This window comes from Natrix helvetica (assembly GCF_964273705.1).
Source record: "Natrix helvetica genome assembly, chromosome: 7".
Taxonomy (NCBI): domain Eukaryota; kingdom Metazoa; phylum Chordata; class Lepidosauria; order Squamata; family Natricidae; genus Natrix; species Natrix helvetica.
Genome location: NC_138558.1, coordinates 75030238 through 75047935, shown reverse-complemented (window position 1 = coordinate 75047935; position 17698 = coordinate 75030238). Strand labels below are relative to the sequence as shown.

The following is a 17698-nucleotide window of genomic DNA, read 5'->3' as shown; positions in this document are numbered from 1 at the left end:
CAGCTGGGTGTGTATGGGCCAATCACCAGGTGACGGGGAGTTCTAGTCCCTCCTTATCCACAAAAGCCAGCTGGGTGAGTTTGGGCCAATCACCAGGTGACGGGGAGTTCTAGTCCCTCCTTATCCATAAAAGCCAGCTGGGTGTGTATGGGCCAATCACCAGGTGACGGGGAGTTCTAGTCCCTCCTTATCCATAAAAGCCATCTGGGTGAGTTTGGGCCAATCACCAGGTGACGGGGAGTTCTAGTCCCTCCTTATCCATAAAAGCCAGCTGGGTGTGTATGGGCCAATCACCAGGTGACGGGGAGTTCTAGTCCCTCCTTATCCATAAAAGCCAGCTGGGTGAGTTTGGGCCAATCACCAGGTGACGGAGAGTTCTAGTCCCTCCTTATCCATAAAAGCCAGCTGGGTGTGTATGGGCCAATCACCAGGTGACGGGGAGTTCTAGTCCCTCCTTATCCACAAAAGCCAGCTGGGTGAGTTTGGGCCAATCACCAGGTGACGGGGAGTTCTAGTCCCTCCTTATCCATAAAAGCCAGCTGGGTGTGTATGGGCCAATCACCAGGTGACGGGGAGTTCTAGTCCCTCCTTATCCATAAAAGCCAGCTGGGTGTGTATGGGCCAATCACCAGGTGACGGGGAGTTCTAGTCCCTCCTTATCCATAAAAGCCAGCTGGGTGAGTTTGGGCCAATCACCAGGTGACGGAGAGTTCTAGTCCCTCCTTATCCATAAAAGCCAGCTGGGTGTGTATGGGCCAATCACCAGGTGACGGGGAGTTCTAGTCCCTCCTTATCCACAAAAGCCAGCTGGGTGAGTTTGGGCCAATCACCAGGTGACGGGGAGTTCTAGTCCCTCCTTATCCATAAAAGCCATCTGGGTGAGTTTGGGCCAATCACCAGGTGACGGGGAGTTCTAGTCCCTCCTTATCCATAAAAGCCATCTGGGTGAGTTTGGGCCAATCACCAGGTGACGGGGAGTTCTAGTCCCTCCTTATCCATAAAAGCCATCTGGGTGAGTTTGGGCCAATCACCAGGTGACGGGGAGTTCTAGTCCCTCCTTATCCATAAAAGCCATCTGGGTGAGTTTGGGCCAATCACCAGGTGACGGGGAGTTCTAGTCCCTCCTTATCCATAAAAACCAGCTGAGTGAGTTTGGGCCAATCACCAGGTGACGGGGAGTTCTAGTCCCTCCTTATCCACAAAAGCCAGCTGAGTGAGTTTGGGCCAATCACCAGGTGACGGGGAGTTCTAGTCCCTCCTTATCCATAAAAGCCATCTGGGTGAGTTTGGGCCAATCACCAGGTGACGGGGAGTTCTAGTCCCTCCTTATCCATAAAAGCCATCTGGGTGAGTTTGGGCCAATCACCAGGTGACGGGGAGTTCTAGTCCCTCCTTATCCATAAAAGCCAGCTGGGTGAGTTTGGGCCAATCACCAGGTGACGGGGAGTTCTAGTCCCTCCTTATCCATAAAAGCCATCTGGGTGAGTTTGGGCCAATCACCAGGTGACGGGGAGTTCTAGTCCCTCCTTATCCATAAAAGCCAGCTGGGTGAGTTTGGGCCAATCACCAGGTGACGGGGAGTTCTAGTCCCTCCTTATCCACAAAAGCCAGCTGAGTGAGTTTGGGCCAATCACCAGGTGACGGGGAGTTCTAGTCCCTCCTTATCCATAAAAGCCAGCTGGGTGAGTTTGGGCCAATCACCAGGTGACGGGGAGTTCTAGTCCCTCCTTATCCATAAAAGCCAGCTGAGTGAGTTTGGGCCAATCACCAGGTGACGGGGAGTTCTAGTCCCTCCTTATCCATAAAAGCCAGCTGGGTGAGTTTGGGCCAATCACCAGGTGACGGGGAGTTCTAGTCCCTCCTTATCCATAAAAGCCATCTGGGTGAGTTTGGGCCAATCACCAGGTGACGGGGAGTTCTAGTCCCTCCTTATCCATAAAAGCCAGCTGGGTGAGTTTGGGCCAATCACCAGGTGACGGGGAGTTCTAGTCCCTCCTTATCCACAAAAGCCAGCTGAGTGAGTTTGGGCCAATCACCAGGTGACGGGGAGTTCTAGTCCCTCCTTATCCATAAAAGCCAGCTGGGTGAGTTTGGGCCAATCACCAGGTGACGGGGAGTTCTAGTCCCTCCTTATCCATAAAAGCCAGCTGGGTGTGTATGGGCCAATCACCAGGTGACGGGGAGTTCTAGTCCCTCCTTATCCATAAAAGCCATCTGGGTGAGTTTGGGCCAATCACCAGGAGACGGGGAGTTCTAGTCCCTCCTTATCCATAAAAACCAGCTGAGTGAGTTTGGGCCAATCACCAGGTGACGGGGAGTTCTAGTCCCTCCTTATCCATAAAAGCCATCTGGGTGAGTTTGGGCCAATCACCAGGTGACGGGGAGTTCTAGTCCCTCCTTATCCATAAAAGCCAGCTGGGTGAGTTTGGGCCAATCACCAGGTGACGGAGAGTTCTAGTCCCTCCTTATCCATAAAAGCCAGCTGGGTGTGTATGGGCCAATCACCAGGTGACGGGGAGTTCTAGTCCCTCCTTATCCATAAAAGCCATCTGGGTGAGTTTGGGCCAATCACCAGGTGACGGGGAGTTCTAGTCCCTCCTTATCCATAAAAGCCAGCTGGGTGAGTTTGGGCCAATCACCAGGTGACGGGGAGTTCTAGTCCCTCCTTATCCATAAAAGCCATCTGGGTGAGTTTGGGCCAATCACCAGGTGACGGGGAGTTCTAGTCCCTCCTTATCCATAAAAGCCAGCTGGGTGAGTTTGGGCCAATCACCAGGTGACGGGGAGTTCTAGTCCCTCCTTATCCACAAAAGCCAGCTGAGTGAGTTTGGGCCAATCACCAGGTGACGGGGAGTTCTAGTCCCTCCTTATCCATAAAAGCCAGCTGGGTGAGTTTGGGCCAATCACCAGGTGACGGGGAGTTCTAGTCCCTCCTTATCCATAAAAGCCAGCTGAGTGAGTTTGGGCCAATCACCAGGTGACGGGGAGTTCTAGTCCCTCCTTATCCATAAAAGCCAGCTGGGTGAGTTTGGGCCAATCACCAGGTGACGGGGAGTTCTAGTCCCTCCTTATCCATAAAAGCCATCTGGGTGAGTTTGGGCCAATCACCAGGTGACGGGGAGTTCTAGTCCCTCCTTATCCATAAAAGCCAGCTGGGTGAGTTTGGGCCAATCACCAGGTGACGGGGAGTTCTAGTCCCTCCTTATCCACAAAAGCCAGCTGAGTGAGTTTGGGCCAATCACCAGGTGACGGGGAGTTCTAGTCCCTCCTTATCCATAAAAGCCAGCTGGGTGAGTTTGGGCCAATCACCAGGTGACGGGGAGTTCTAGTCCCTCCTTATCCATAAAAGCCAGCTGGGTGTGTATGGGCCAATCACCAGGTGACGGGGAGTTCTAGTCCCTCCTTATCCATAAAAGCCATCTGGGTGAGTTTGGGCCAATCACCAGGAGACGGGGAGTTCTAGTCCCTCCTTATCCATAAAAACCAGCTGAGTGAGTTTGGGCCAATCACCAGGTGACGGGGAGTTCTAGTCCCTCCTTATCCATAAAAGCCATCTGGGTGAGTTTGGGCCAATCACCAGGTGACGGGGAGTTCTAGTCCCTCCTTATCCATAAAAGCCAGCTGGGTGAGTTTGGGCCAATCACCAGGTGACGGAGAGTTCTAGTCCCTCCTTATCCATAAAAGCCAGCTGGGTGTGTATGGGCCAATCACCAGGTGACGGGGAGTTCTAGTCCCTCCTTATCCATAAAAGCCATCTGGGTGAGTTTGGGCCAATCACCAGGTGACGGGGAGTTCTAGTCCCTCCTTATCCATAAAAACCAGCTGAGTGAGTTTGGGCCAATCACCAGGTGACGGGGAGTTCTAGTCCCTCCTTATCCATAAAAGCCAGCTGGGTGTGTATGGGCCAATCACCAGGTGACGGGGAGTTCTAGTCCCTCCTTATCCATAAAAGCCATCTGGGTGAGTTTGGGCCAATCACCAGGTGACGGAGAGTTCTAGTCCCTCCTTATCCATAAAAGCCAGCTGGGTGTGTATGGGCCAATCACCAGGTGACGGGGAGTTCTAGTCCCTCCTTATCCATAAAAGCCATCTGGGTGAGTTTGGGCCAATCACCAGGTGACGGGGAGTTCTAGTCCCTCCTTATCCACAAAAGCCAGCTGGGTGAGTTTGGGCCAATCACCAGGTGACGGGGAGTTCTAGTCCCTCCTTATCCATAAAAGCCAGCTGGGTGTGTATGGGCCAATCACCAGGTGACGGAGAGTTCTAGTCCCTCCTTATCCATAAAAGCCAGCTGGGTGTGTATGGGCCAATCACCAGGTGACGGGGAGTTCTAGTCCCTCCTTATCCACAAAAGCCAGCTGGGTGAGTTTGGGCCAATCACCAGGTGACGGGGAGTTCTAGTCCCTCCTTATCCATAAAAGCCAGCTGGGTGTGTATGGGCCAATCACCAGGTGACGGGGAGTTCTAGTCCCTCCTTATCCATAAAAGCCATCTGGGTGAGTTTGGGCCAATCACCAGGTGACGGGGAGTTCTAGTCCCTCCTTATCCATAAAAGCCAGCTGGGTGTGTATGGGCCAATCACCAGGTGACGGGGAGTTCTAGTCCCTCCTTATCCATAAAAGCCAGCTGGGTGAGTTTGGGCCAATCACCAGGTGACGGAGAGTTCTAGTCCCTCCTTATCCATAAAAGCCAGCTGGGTGTGTATGGGCCAATCACCAGGTGACGGGGAGTTCTAGTCCCTCCTTATCCACAAAAGCCAGCTGGGTGAGTTTGGGCCAATCACCAGGTGACGGGGAGTTCTAGTCCCTCCTTATCCATAAAAGCCAGCTGGGTGTGTATGGGCCAATCACCAGGTGACGGAGAGTTCTAGTCCCTCCTTATCCATAAAAGCCAGCTGGGTGTGTATGGGCCAATCACCAGGTGACGGAGAGTTCTAGTCCCTCCTTATCCATAAAAGCCATCTGGGTGAGTTTGGGCCAATCACCAGGTGACGGGGAGTTCTAGTCCCTCCTTATCCATAAAAGCCAGCTGGGTGTGTATGGGCCAATCACCAGGTGACGGGGAGTTCTAGTCCCTCCTTATCCATAAAAGCCAGCTCTGTGTGTATGGGCCAATCACCAGGTGACGGGGAGTTCTAGTCCCTCCTTATCCATAAAAGCCAGCTGGGTGTGTATGGGCCAATCACCAGGTGACGGGGAGTTCTAGTCCCTCCTTATCCATAAAAGCCAGCTGGGTGTGTATGGGCCAATCACCAGGTGACGGGGAGTTCTAGTCCCTCCTTATCCATAAAAGCCAGCTGGGTGTGTATGGGCCAATCACCAGGTGACGGGGAGTTCTAGTCCCTCCTTATCCATAAAAGCCAGCTGGGTGAGTTTGGGCCAATCACCAGGTGACGGAGAGTTCTAGTCCCTCCTTATCCATAAAAGCCAGCTGGGTGTGTATGGGCCAATCACCAGGTGACGGGGAGTTCTAGTCCCTCCTTATCCATAAAAGCCATCTGGGTGAGTTTGGGCCAATCACCAGGTGACGGGGAGTTCTAGTCCCTCCTTATCCATAAAAGCCATCTGGGTGAGTTTGGGCCAATCACCAGGTGACGGGGAGTTCTAGTCCCTCCTTATCCACAAAAGCCAGCTGGGTGAGTTTGGGCCAATCACCAGGTGACGGGGAGTTCTAGTCCCTCCTTATCCATAAAAGCCAGCTGGGTGTGTATGGGCCAATCACCAGGTGACGGGGAGTTCTAGTCCCTCCTTATCCACAAAAGCCATCTGGGTGAGTTTGGGCCAATCACCAGGTGACGGGGAGTTCTAGTCCCTCCTTATCCATAAAAGCCAGCTGGGTGAGTTTGGGCCAATCACCAGGTGACAGGGAGTTCTAGTCCCTCCTTATCCACAAAAGCCAGCTGGGTGAGTTTGGGCCAATCACCAGGAGACTGCAGTGACTTAACATACTGCATGTGGCTAGGAAAGTCGTAAAATGGGGCAAAACTCACTTAGCAACCGTCTCATTTAACCACCGAAATCTTGAGCTCAGTTTGTGGTTGTCAGCCGAGCACCGCCTGTACGATTTGCAAAATATCTAAAATTAACTGATGCTGTGCAGAAGGTAGAAATCTTACCTTATTTATAACGGGAATGATTGAGAGTTGTGCTTCATATGCAAGGTAAAAGTTGGCTACAGTTTGAGCCTGGATACCCTAAAAAAAAAAAAAAACCCTCCATGAATTTCGAACAGTTTGCAGTCATGTTTTATGTTGTCTGCAAAAGTAGCTGCTTAAGCAGAACAGAAGCCCCAAAGAAATCTGTTATGCAACAACAGAGGCGAAGGTACGTTTTTCTGCTCGTACTCCTGAAACAAAGATTAGCTGCAAATACTAGAAACAGAGCAAGTAGCATTTTTATTGCTAACTAGCTGATAACCCCTATATTTAGTTATAGGGGCGGGGGGGGGGGGAAATGTCCTGACCAAACATAATTTCTAATGTTGGATTTTCCCCACCAATGTTTTTATTTTGGGCAAAAGTAGCATTGATGGTCACGAGCCAAAGCGGGAAGAAAGCATGAAAAGAAGATTTACTCGAGGTGAAACATCATAGCCTGAAGTGGTATTCAGCCGGTTCGGATTGGTTCAAGTGAACCGATTGTTAATATTCTGCCCACTTCAGAGAACTGGCTAATCCCGCCCCCAGCCACTTTTTAGGCTGAAAAATGGCCAAAAATGGCCTGAAAAATGGCGGGGGCAGGGCCAGCCAGTGGTGGGATTAGTCTGAATTGGTCAGAATTGCTGAATCCCTCCTTTGCCTTTGAGGCGAGTGGCCGGGAGGCAGGGTTAGTGCGACGAGTGACGTTGAGTTGGCCACACCCATCCAGTCACATGACCACCCGGCCATGCCTACCCCGCCAGAGAACCGATTGTTAAATTATTTAAATTCCGCCACTGATCATACAGTAGTTGCTATTTTTACTAACTTTGTTGCCCAATTTTGAGGGGGCGTCTCTAAACCATGCCCATAAAAAGTCCAGAACAAGGGCAATAAAATAATATCATATCTGATTAAAAGCTCAACAATACTGTAACCATTAGTATCCCTAATGCCTTCATCGGCCTAGTCTTAAGGCACTCGACCTAGGTATCCCATCTCCGAAAATCTTTACTACACCTCAAAAAGGGAAATTAATATGGACAATTTCACGTGTTCCAAATTATTCTTTCATTTAAGATTCCTGACTAAGATCACCAATTCCTGTTTCTTTTACAAGACCTATGAGAGATCCCTTTCGGTTTGTGTTTTTAAAGGTTATTTAACAAAGTCCTTTGTTTGGTGTGCCAAGAGTGGTGAGGTGGCCTAGAGATGGAGCTTCTCGCCTCACCATCAGGAGGCTGTGAGTTCGATCCTAGGTAGAGGCCGATATTTCTCTCTCTGGGCAACGATGAGAATAGATCTGCCGAACAAAACTCCGCATTGGCAACAGGGAAGGGCATCCGGCCAGTAAACACTCAGCTCCATTCAGTTTCCTGGATTCCACCCCGCAAGGGATTATAGGTTCATTAAAAGATGATGATGATTTGTTTGCTGAGACAGTTTTTCATAGCCTGTATTTGGGGAACTATTTCACCCCTTCAGAAACAAAACTTGACTTAATTTTGAAAGCCTACCTGGTTTGCGTCTACAACCAACACGACTCCTTGGCAGGCTGACAATGAACGTGACACTTCATAGTTAAAATCCACGTGGCCCTGAGCAGAAGGGAAGAAACATCTGATGAAGGGCATCAACAGTTTGCTGGTACGTCATCCTGTGGCTTATTTATCAGAAGAGTCCCAAACCAATTTTAATTCATTAGTGAATGCCCGTTGACTTCTCGCAGGTACTGTTCTGACTCGGCTCCCCAAACACAACAAACCCTCTGTAGTTGAAGCAGTGATTCCTTTCTTAGGAATGCCGGCAGCCCCCCGCAAAAAGTTTCTCTCTCAACGCAGGCTAACAAATCCATCCGGCAGGGAGATGAATAGTTGTCTGCCACATCTATTCATCTCTGCCCCCTGCCCAGAGCTCAGGTGGGGCTTTGCTAGCAAGGACCAGCCCATAGATTTCCACTGCTCTCCTCTCCTCTGCCACACCTATTCATCTCCACCTCCTGCCTTTTATCCCCATAGCTAGGGTGGGGCTTTACTAGCAGCAGTGACTGTTCCGTCCCAAGGACCGGCCCATAGATTTCCACTGCTCTCCTTTCCTCTGCCACATCTATTCATCTCTGCCCCCTGCCTTTTATCCCCAGAGCTAGGGTGGGGCTTTACTAGCAGCAGTGGCTGTTCCGTCCCAAGGACCGGCCCATAGATTTCCACTGCTCTCCTCTCCTCTGCCACATCTATTCATCTCTGCCCCCTGCCTTTTATCTCCAGAGCTAGGGTGGGGCTTTGCTAGCAGAAGTGGCTGTTCCGTCCCAAGGACCGGCCCATAGATTTCCACTGCTCTCCTCTCCTCTGCCACACCTATTCATCTCTGCCTCCTGCCTTTTATCCCCAGAGCTAGGGTGGGGCTTTACTAGCAGCAGTGGCTGTTCCGTCCCAAGGACCAGCCAATAGATTTCCACTGCTCTCCTCTCCTCTGCCACACCTATTCATCTCCGCCTCCTGCCTTTTATCCCCAGAGCTAGGGTGGGACTTTACGAGCAGCAGTGGCTGTTCCGTCCCAAGGACCGGCCCATAGATTTCCACTGCTCTCCTCTCCTCTGCCACATCTATTCATCTCTGCCCCTTGCCTTTTATCCCCAGAGCTAGGGTGGGGCTTCGCTAGCAGTGGTGGTTCTTCCATCCCAAGGACCAGCCCATAGATTTCCACTGCTCTCCTCTCCTCTGCACATCTATTCATCTCCGCCTCCTGCCTTTTATCCCCAGAGCTAGGGTGGGGCTTCGCTAGCAGCAGTGGCTGTTCTGTCCCAAGGACCGGCCCATAGATTTCCACTGCTCTCCTCTCCTCTGCCACATCTATTCATCTCTGCCCCCTGCCTTTTATCTCCAGAGCTAGGGTGGGGCTTTACGAGCAGCAGTGGCTGTTCCGTCCCAACCTCATGCGATCCTTCCCCAGCCTCCAGGACTGGCCCATGTTCCTCCCCAACCTCCTCACTGTCCGACTCTGCTGCCAGATCTGCTGGCCACTGGCGGGCCACAACATTTTCATGCTTTCTTGATGATAATGGGGAACCTCAACAAGCAGGCAGAAGGCTTGGTTACGGTTAATATATCAGGAGGTGACAGCACAGTGCGAGCCTAACAACCCAAGAGCTGGATGGCAGCCACCGATTTTGGCTTTCAGCTTTGCGGTAGGTCTTCCTAGTCATAACCAACCGTGTACTTACAGGTGTATCAATGAGGTTTAAGAGGTAATTTGTTCCTTCGTGGTTATAAATGAGGGACGCCGTCTGAGCTTTCACCGTGATGCCTCTTTCGCGTTCCACTTGCAGTTTATCCAGCACCTGCTTATTATGGTCTGTTTTGGCAATTGCTCCTGAAGGATCAGAGGTAGCCCTTGATTATGGTTCATGGTTGTGAAAAGAGACAGAGCTGCGTTCTCTTGCCCAGGGGTTCCGACCCAGCTCCCCAAACACAACAAACCCTCTGAAGTGAACTCAAAGATTCCTTTATTAGGAGCCCCGGCAGTCCCGGCAGAAAGTTTCTCTCTCACCGCAGGCTAACAAGTCTGTCCAGCAGGCAGATGAATAATTGTCTGCCACATCTACTCATCTGCGCCCCCTGCCTTTGATCCCCAGAACTGGGGTGGGGCTTCGCTAGCAGTGGTGGCTCTTCCGTCCCAAGGACCGGCCCATAGATTTCCACTGCTCTCCTCTCCTCTGCCTTCTCTGCATCCGTGCGTCAGGCACTGGACCCAGCTGTTCCTCCTCTTCCTCATCAGCCACCTCCAGACCTGGGGGCTGTTGACTCTCTTTCAGAGGGCTGACAGACGGCCCAAGCTCTCTCTCTCTCTCTCTTCCCTCTCCCCCCTCTCTCTTTGACAGGTCCATTACTTCTTCCCCCTTGGAGCTCTCAGGTTGCCTTGATGCTGACCCTGACTCCCTCCTCCTCTGATTTGGCTGCTGGAGGGGTCGGTGGGTGTCAGGCCACAACATGGCACTGGACCATTTCTCATACGACCATGTCAGCATTCCCCACGGTCATGTGATCTAAAACTCACCAAATTTTAAGACTCACTTCCACGGAGAAACATGACGGGGATCTTAAACATTGGAAACAATTTTCCTCGTGGAATTTTCAGCAAGCACAAGAAACGTGGCATGACAATCTATAACCAAATAGGCAAATAAAGAGGCACACATTTTATAAAAATTACTGCACCTGTTATTTCCAGCAGCCGGTCTGCTAACGTACTCTTTCCATGATCCACATGGGCTACTATGCTAAAATTTCTAATATTTTCTGCGGGAAACAACGACATGTCCACTGTATCCTAAAAAGATTTAAGAAAAGAAGAACACAAATTACTTAAAAGCTGTTTAAAAACTGTTTCAAGACAAGAGTACTTTCACAAAAACACTTATATTCTGATTGGATCATAATAACTTATATTTGCTGATGAAAATGCGTACGTGGTTAGGAAAAAAATGATAAAGCAACATATACACTATATTGCCAAAGATATTCGCTCACAGATTTAAAGCCAGAAATATTCTTGTTAGGTATTTTGCTAGAAAAATATAATAAAGGGAATGTATATTTAATACTAGCTGATTACCAGGTGTTGCTGGGTATTAATTTATAGGGAGAAAATGTATGGACCAAATGTAATTTCTTAATGTTGGATTTTCCCCATTACCAGAGGGAGCTCCCTTGTGGAGTACTTCAAAGCCATTACCATGGCAACTCCACTGTGCTGCACAGTAGAAGCCATTTGAAGGCACAACAGGATGTATCTTAACAGAATACATACCCCAAAGGGCTTTAGGGGTGTATTACCCCCACAGTATTTGTTTCCACAGAATAAGTCATCTGTGTACCAAGTTTGGTTGAAATTGCTCGAGGCGTTCCAGAGTTATGCTGGAACATAGATATACACACAGCCATTTTTATGTATATAGATTACGTGTTTTGACGTCAGCAACGATTGTATTTGCACAAAATTGGAAAAATGAGGAAACTCCTTCAGATGAAAATATAATCAAAAAATATTAGAGTATTTTTTTATTTAATATTAGAGTGCAGAAATGAATAGGTTGACATTGAGAACAAAGGACAAGGAGGAATCAGTGTAAAGGACATGGGGGTGATTTTATGAGTGGTTTGAAAAAAGGTATCAATAGAAAAAAATGGAACAAACCATGAAATAAATATCTCAGACGATGCATGATTAATATAGGGGGAGGGGAAAAAAGAAAATACCAAAATGTAAATATGCAGGCGGAAAAATGATATGAATTGACATATGTTAAATAACAATTATAAGAATGTATATCTAAGAATGAATTTGAAAGGGAAAATAAAAAACTTTTTACAAAAGAAATATTAAAGAGTGTGCGAAAATTGATGGGTTAACATTAAAAATAAAGATAAAGAAGACACAGAATGTTTTTAAACTTGGGATTCATTTTACCAATGGTTAGATAATAAAAGTAGAAATTAGATGTTGGTAGAATATTATTATATGCAAGTAAAATATTATTATTACTATTATCATGTATATGTAAAATGATCCAGACAATACACTCTTTACCAAATACTTACCTATGTTAAAGAAAAATGTATAAATAAAAATATTTTTTTAAAAATTATATTTTCTGCTCTTTGGAATTAAACTTTTTAACAGTCCTTGTTCTGTCCTAGGGTTCTCCCAAAAGCCCGAAGCCGACTCCTCGTCCTGATAAAACCCCTTTTATTTAGTTTATAAAGTGAATTCTTCTTCAGCAAAGTCCCGGCCAACAGTCTTTCAAGAGATTTCACAGCTACAGACCTTTATCTGGCTTGGAGAGCTGCCAGGAGGATATCTTCCAAATGCCAAGCTGTAGCAGCAATTACTTGGCAAGAAGTCAGGAAGAGATCTTCACCCTCATGAATTGAACTAATTGCCTCCTGCAAACTCCACTCCCCTTTTGCTCCTCTTTTATTTCCTCTGGGAGGGGCCATTCACCGTCCACTGACCCAACTAGGTAACATCATCAGTGCTAGAAGGGAGAAAGATTTGGCACAGGTCTCCAGTGCGGCCCCTAGCACTGATGTTGTTGGGTAATGAAACATCTGCCAGAAAACAACCAAGCTCTGAGAGAAGCAAGGGCCTCAGTCCTCCTCTTCCTCCTTCCCCCTGCAAACCTCACTTCCTTCAAGCACTGATGATGTTACCTAGTTGGGTCGTGAAACGTCTGCAAGAAAACAACCAAGCGCAGAGAGCCCGAAGTTCCTCGCAAATCTATCTCAGAATACCAGATATCTGTTAAGGATCAAAAAACAAAAGATTTTATGTCCAAAATAAGGAGGAATTTCTTTGATTCGAGGTCAATGTACCTTTGGATTCCCACCTTTTGAAATAAGTTGTAAAAGTTAGATAAAGGTAAAGGCTCCCCTCACACATATGTGCTAGTCGTTCCCGACTCTAGGGGGCAGGTGCTCATCTCCGTTTAAAAGCTGAAGAGCCAGCGCTGTCCGGAGACATCTCCGTGGTCACGTGGCCGGCGTGACTCCCTATTTTTCTACTTCTATTTTTTACGTGCTTTCAAACGTCTAAGTTGGCAGAAGCTGGGACAAGTAATGGGAGCTCACTCACGCAGCGTTAGGGATTCGAACCACCGAACTAGCCACCTTTCTGATCGACAAGCTCAGCGTCTTAAGACACCCTCGTGTAAAAGTTAGATTGCTTTAAAAAAAAGCTGAACTCTCTCTGTACAAGCAAGTAACAAATTGCAATCACCTTGTTTGTCCTTGTGCAATATTTCCTGGAGGGAGCAGCATGATGTAGGGAAGGTTTTAATGTCCGAAGAGAAAGATATGAAAGAAAAGTAGCGTTGTGGCTCAGCTGATCCCTGATGGAGAGATATAGTGCCTTTCTCAGAAATGAAGGCATCCTTCCAGATTTAATTCCCAGATCCAGGCTGAACACAGGAAATGTTCATAGAAGCCTCTTATTCAGAATAAGGCTTCCACGGATATATTCATTCCTATAATAACCACAGGACGTTTTAGTCCAAATTCCATCAAAAGAACAGAGGTAAAAAGAAGATTAAAAAAGGCAGGGCAAAAACCACCAAAAACCACTGCGTCCATTTCCTTTTCATACAGGGGGGATAGGCTAGATAAATTGTGCCAAAAAATCAACTTCATTTTTAAAAATAATATACATCAGTTGCTCCAATTTTTCTTTCCCTAAATTTGCAATATATATATATATGGGTGACCTGCAGTGACAGTAAAAAAAAAAAAATATGGAGGCATATCGTAGCTGTGAATTAAAATTCAGTGGGAATTTAAATTTCCTCTTCTTTTTAGGCTCCTGCGTTCCGTTGCTTCTGATTTTCACTCCTTTTTCTTCTCTTTATATGATGCCGATTGACCTAAAAGAATAATAGATAGCGGTTTCAATTGCAGCAAGCTGACAAAGTCCCAATTCCACCACCTCATCCAATATATGCAATCCTCGACTTACGAACAACTTTTCCTTTGCTAAGTGAGACATTTGTTAAGTGAATTTCGCCTTCATTTTATGACCTTTCTGGCCACCGTTGTTAAGTGAATCACTGCAGATGTTAAATAAGCTTCCCAGTTGAGTTGGCTTGTCAGAAAGTCGCAAAAGGGGATTGTGCGACTCCGGGGACATTGTGAACCATCATAAATATGAGTCAGTGGCCAAGCAGCTGAATTTTGATCACGTGAAACGGTCGCTAAGTGTGAACACGGTCATAAATCCCTTTGTTAAAATGCCATTATAACTTGAAGCTGTCACTAGACAAACTGTTAAGGTCTGATCAAATGAAGGGAAGAGATCGCTGGACATTCTTGACCACTAATTTGTATCTTATTAAATAATATACTATACTTTGATTGCACAAATAAAATAAAAAACTTTAAAAAAATATACTATAAACATGATGCAACATAAATTTTGGGCCCGGTTATGGTCATAATTCAAGGACTATCTGTTCTAATATATGATTTAGGCAAATCTATATGTGGCTCAGTGGCTAAGACGCTGAGCTTGTCGATCAGAAAGGTTTGCAGTTCGGCGGTTCGAATCCCGAGCGCTGCCTAATGGAGTGAGCTCCCGTGACTTGTCCCAGCTTCTGCCAACCGAGCAGTTCAAAAGCACGTAAAAATGCAAGTAGAAAAATAGGAACCACCTTTGGTGGGAAGGGAACAGCGTTCCGTGCGCCTTCGGCGTTGAGTCATGCCGGCCACATGACCACGGAGACGTCTTTGGACAGCGCTGGCTCTTCGGCTTTGAAACGGAGATGAGCACCGCCCCCTAGAGTCGGGAACGACTAGCACATACGTGCAAGGAGGGGAACTTTTACCTTTTATATATCAAGAGCAATCTGTAGCATTCAGCTGTTCTGGGTTTGGCAATGCTTATAGCTGGTTGCTACTGCCTACCTAGATAATAACAGCTATTATTATCTAGATAAAGATATGGTTTCATGTACTGTTTAAACCTGGAATAGCCCCAGAATGTACTAAACGTAAAATTAGGCAGGTGGGTTTCATAAAGGCAACAAAACTTTAAAACTTGAATTGTGTTGGTTGTTTTGTTTATTGTTTCTTTCCTCCCCCATCCCCCCCCCCCGTTAATTTCTGTTCTGTTTGCTTTTTAGATCTCTTTTTTTCCTAATAATATTTAGTCATTTCCAGACATCCTGTTTCTTAAAAGAAAGTTTTACTCTTTCTGTAAATGCTGTTTTTCCAAAGCATTTGCTCCGGCAACAGAGTTGCATATAAGCCAAACAAACACATAAAAATGTAACTGCTAGGAATTGTGTTTTTCATTAAAAAACAACACACACACACACACACACAGCTGCTACCAAAACAATTTCACACTATTGAAGAAGAAGAATAAAATAATGAAATAAAACAACAATGCAGAGGGACATCCTTACAATGCAACAAAAGTCCTCGTTTTATTACCACAATGGAGCCCAACTCTTCTGTTCTTAAGGTGAAACATTGGTTGAGTGAGTTTTGTCCCGCTGTTATGACCTTCCTTGCCGCCCTTGTTAAGTGAATCACTGCAGTTGTTAAGCTAGTAACCCGGTTGTTAAACAAACCTGCCTTCCCCATGGACTCGGCTTGTCCAAAGGCCGCAAAAGGGGGGAATGTCACGCGGCCCCGGGACCCTGCGACCGTCGAAAGTGCGAGTCGAGTTGCCAAAAGTCTGAATTTGGACCACGGGACCCTGGGGATGGTGCGATGGTCCCAAGTCCGCAGTTAGGGCCGGGAAAAACGGGTGAGGGTTACGGGTTAGGGTCCCGAGTCCCTTTCCCCCCCCACCCCCGTTGCAAACTTTGGACGGTCACTAAGCGAAGCGTCGCAAGTCGAGGACTACCTGGATAGAGTGTTTGTTGGCTTCCTGGGAGTCCGGATTCACGCAAGGGGACCCGGGGACCGTCCCCAGCCCAGCAGAGACCCGCAGCAAAGCTTCGGCGCCTCCCCCCGGGGTCCGGTCCAGACCAAGTCTGTGCTGCCCCGCGTGTTAGCCAAGAAACACGCCGGTCCCCTCTACCTGTGTGGAAATAGAAAAGGGCAGAGAGATGATGCCCTTGCACGCCCTGATTTTGCAAAGGGGGCCGCCCTAGATAGCTAACGGGGTGCAAGATTGTAATGCACAGATATTGTGCAATTGCAACGGCATGCAACGCGCAATGGGGTGCAATTGCACGGGCGGGAGAACAAGTGGAGTTCGCTTTTGCGGCCAGTTCCCTCCCCCCCCCCGCTTGCTCTCTCTCCTTCTGCCCCTTGCTTCCTTCCTCCCTTGCACGCCCCCCCCACCGCCCTGCAGCTGCTTGACCTTGGGATGGGTTATGTAGTCGCAGCTGCGCCTTGCAAATATTTTTTCTTTCCTGGGAAAAACGCTTTAGAAAAAAACTCTTAGGAAAGTTTGGGGAAAGGGGGGCTCGGAAGTGCCAACCTGGGAACAAAAACAATCACTTTACATTTGTAAGTCTATAAAGCAAAGGGAAAGTGGAGAAAGCATCTTGTGCGCATGCGCTTTTGAGCAGAGAATCCAGGGAAAGCGTTCTATTGGTTTAACCGCATGGGAAGGAGAGAAGGAGGCTACTACAGCTCCCGGCAGCCTCAGCGGGCGGGGCCAGCAGCAAAGGTTTATGGGAGTCGTAGTTTAAAGGCAAGGTTGCATTACTGCATCTCGCCTAGGGGACTTTGAAACAGCACAGCAATCCAGGGCTGGAAGGGACCTCAGAGGTCATCTAGTCCGACCCCCTGCTCCAGCAGGAGACCTGAGAACGGCATTAAAAAGAGCGACTTGTGATCCTTTTTTACCCTCACGACGCCATGATCAAAATTCAGACGCTTGGCAAATGACTCACATTTACGACGGTCGAAGGGTCCCGGGGTTACGTGATCCCCTTTTATGACCTTCTGACGAGCAAAATCAAGGGGGAAGCCAGATTCACTTAACAACCCTGTTACTAATTTAACAACGGCAGGGATTCACTTAACAACGGTGGCCAGAAAGGTTGCAAAACGGGGCAAAGCTCTCTTAACAAATGTCTCAGCAACAGAAATGCTGGGCTCAATTGTGGTCGTAAGTCGAGGGCTGCCTGTATTGGAAGGGGTGGTGGAATTGGGACTGCTGTGCCTGTTCTTCTTGAATTCTTGGCAGGAAAGGCGAAGGATATTAAGCTAACAAACAAATAAAACAATTAATAACGTAAGTATTTGAGGAATCAGAAAAGTGGAAGCGAACAAACAATATTCAATTGCATCCTAAAAGGATGAAAATATCCAGCTGTCTGCAAGGAATATAAATCCTTTCGTCCTTCCATTCAGTCCATCCAGTCAGAGCTGAAGGGGGGGGGGGGGAATGCAGACTACAAGAACCATTTGTACCACTCAGGTGACCCTGAGCACACAGGTAAACCTCCAAGTGGCCTCAATCATCATCATTTAGTGACCCCATAATCCTTTGCAGGGTGGAGTCTGGGCAACTGAATGGAGCAGAGTGTTTTACTGGCCGGATGCCTTTCCCTGTCGCCAATGAGGAGGTTTTTTCCCCACAGCAGATCTATTCTCATTGTGCCCAGACAGAGAAATATCTGCCTCTACCTAGGATTGAACTCACAGCCTCCCGTTTATAATAATAATAATAATAAATTTAATTTGTTAGCCGCTCCCTTTCCACAAGGGACTCGGGGTGGTGTACAATAAAATAAAACACATATAAATATACATATAAACTACACACATACACATACATGTACATACACGGAGGAGGTAACAATCATTAAATACATCACAATAATAATAATAAAATTAGCCATTAAAATACCCCATATTAAAAATTACAAATTTAAAAAGAACTGTCAGGAGGCAAAGGATGAAACTACGGTTGAGCCAGGCCAGATAATTGAAAAAGGTGGGTCTTGAGCTTTACACGGAAGGAGTTTGTGAAGCGAGAGCTCCACCTCTAGATCACCGCATCATTCTTTAAGCCTGGCGGACTTTATCATCTTTTAACGACCCCATAATC

At 47.5% G+C, this 17698-nt stretch overlaps 1 protein-coding gene across 4 annotated transcripts in view; it reads right to left on the bottom strand.

Annotated features, from left to right (window-relative positions):
- The window catches only part of GUF1 (GTP binding elongation factor GUF1), a 48239-nt gene extending 32116 nt beyond the window's left edge, over nt 1-16123 (bottom strand). Inside the window, exons 1-7 of one of the 4 annotated variants that reach the window (XM_081958983.1) lie at nt 15998-16123; nt 15536-15712; nt 12911-13550; nt 10351-10462; nt 9357-9505; nt 7654-7734; nt 6116-6193 (exon numbers count right to left, since the gene is read on the bottom strand). In XM_081958983.1, the coding sequence (XP_081815109.1) occupies nt 6116-6193; nt 7654-7734; nt 9357-9505; nt 10351-10462; nt 12911-13063 (573 nt within the window). In that variant the 5' untranslated portion in view covers nt 13064-13550; nt 15536-15712; nt 15998-16123. The other 3 variants (XM_081958984.1, XM_081958985.1, XM_081958982.1) reach the window with 3 other exon arrangements.
- Between the last annotated feature and the right edge of the window lie 1575 nt (nt 16124-17698).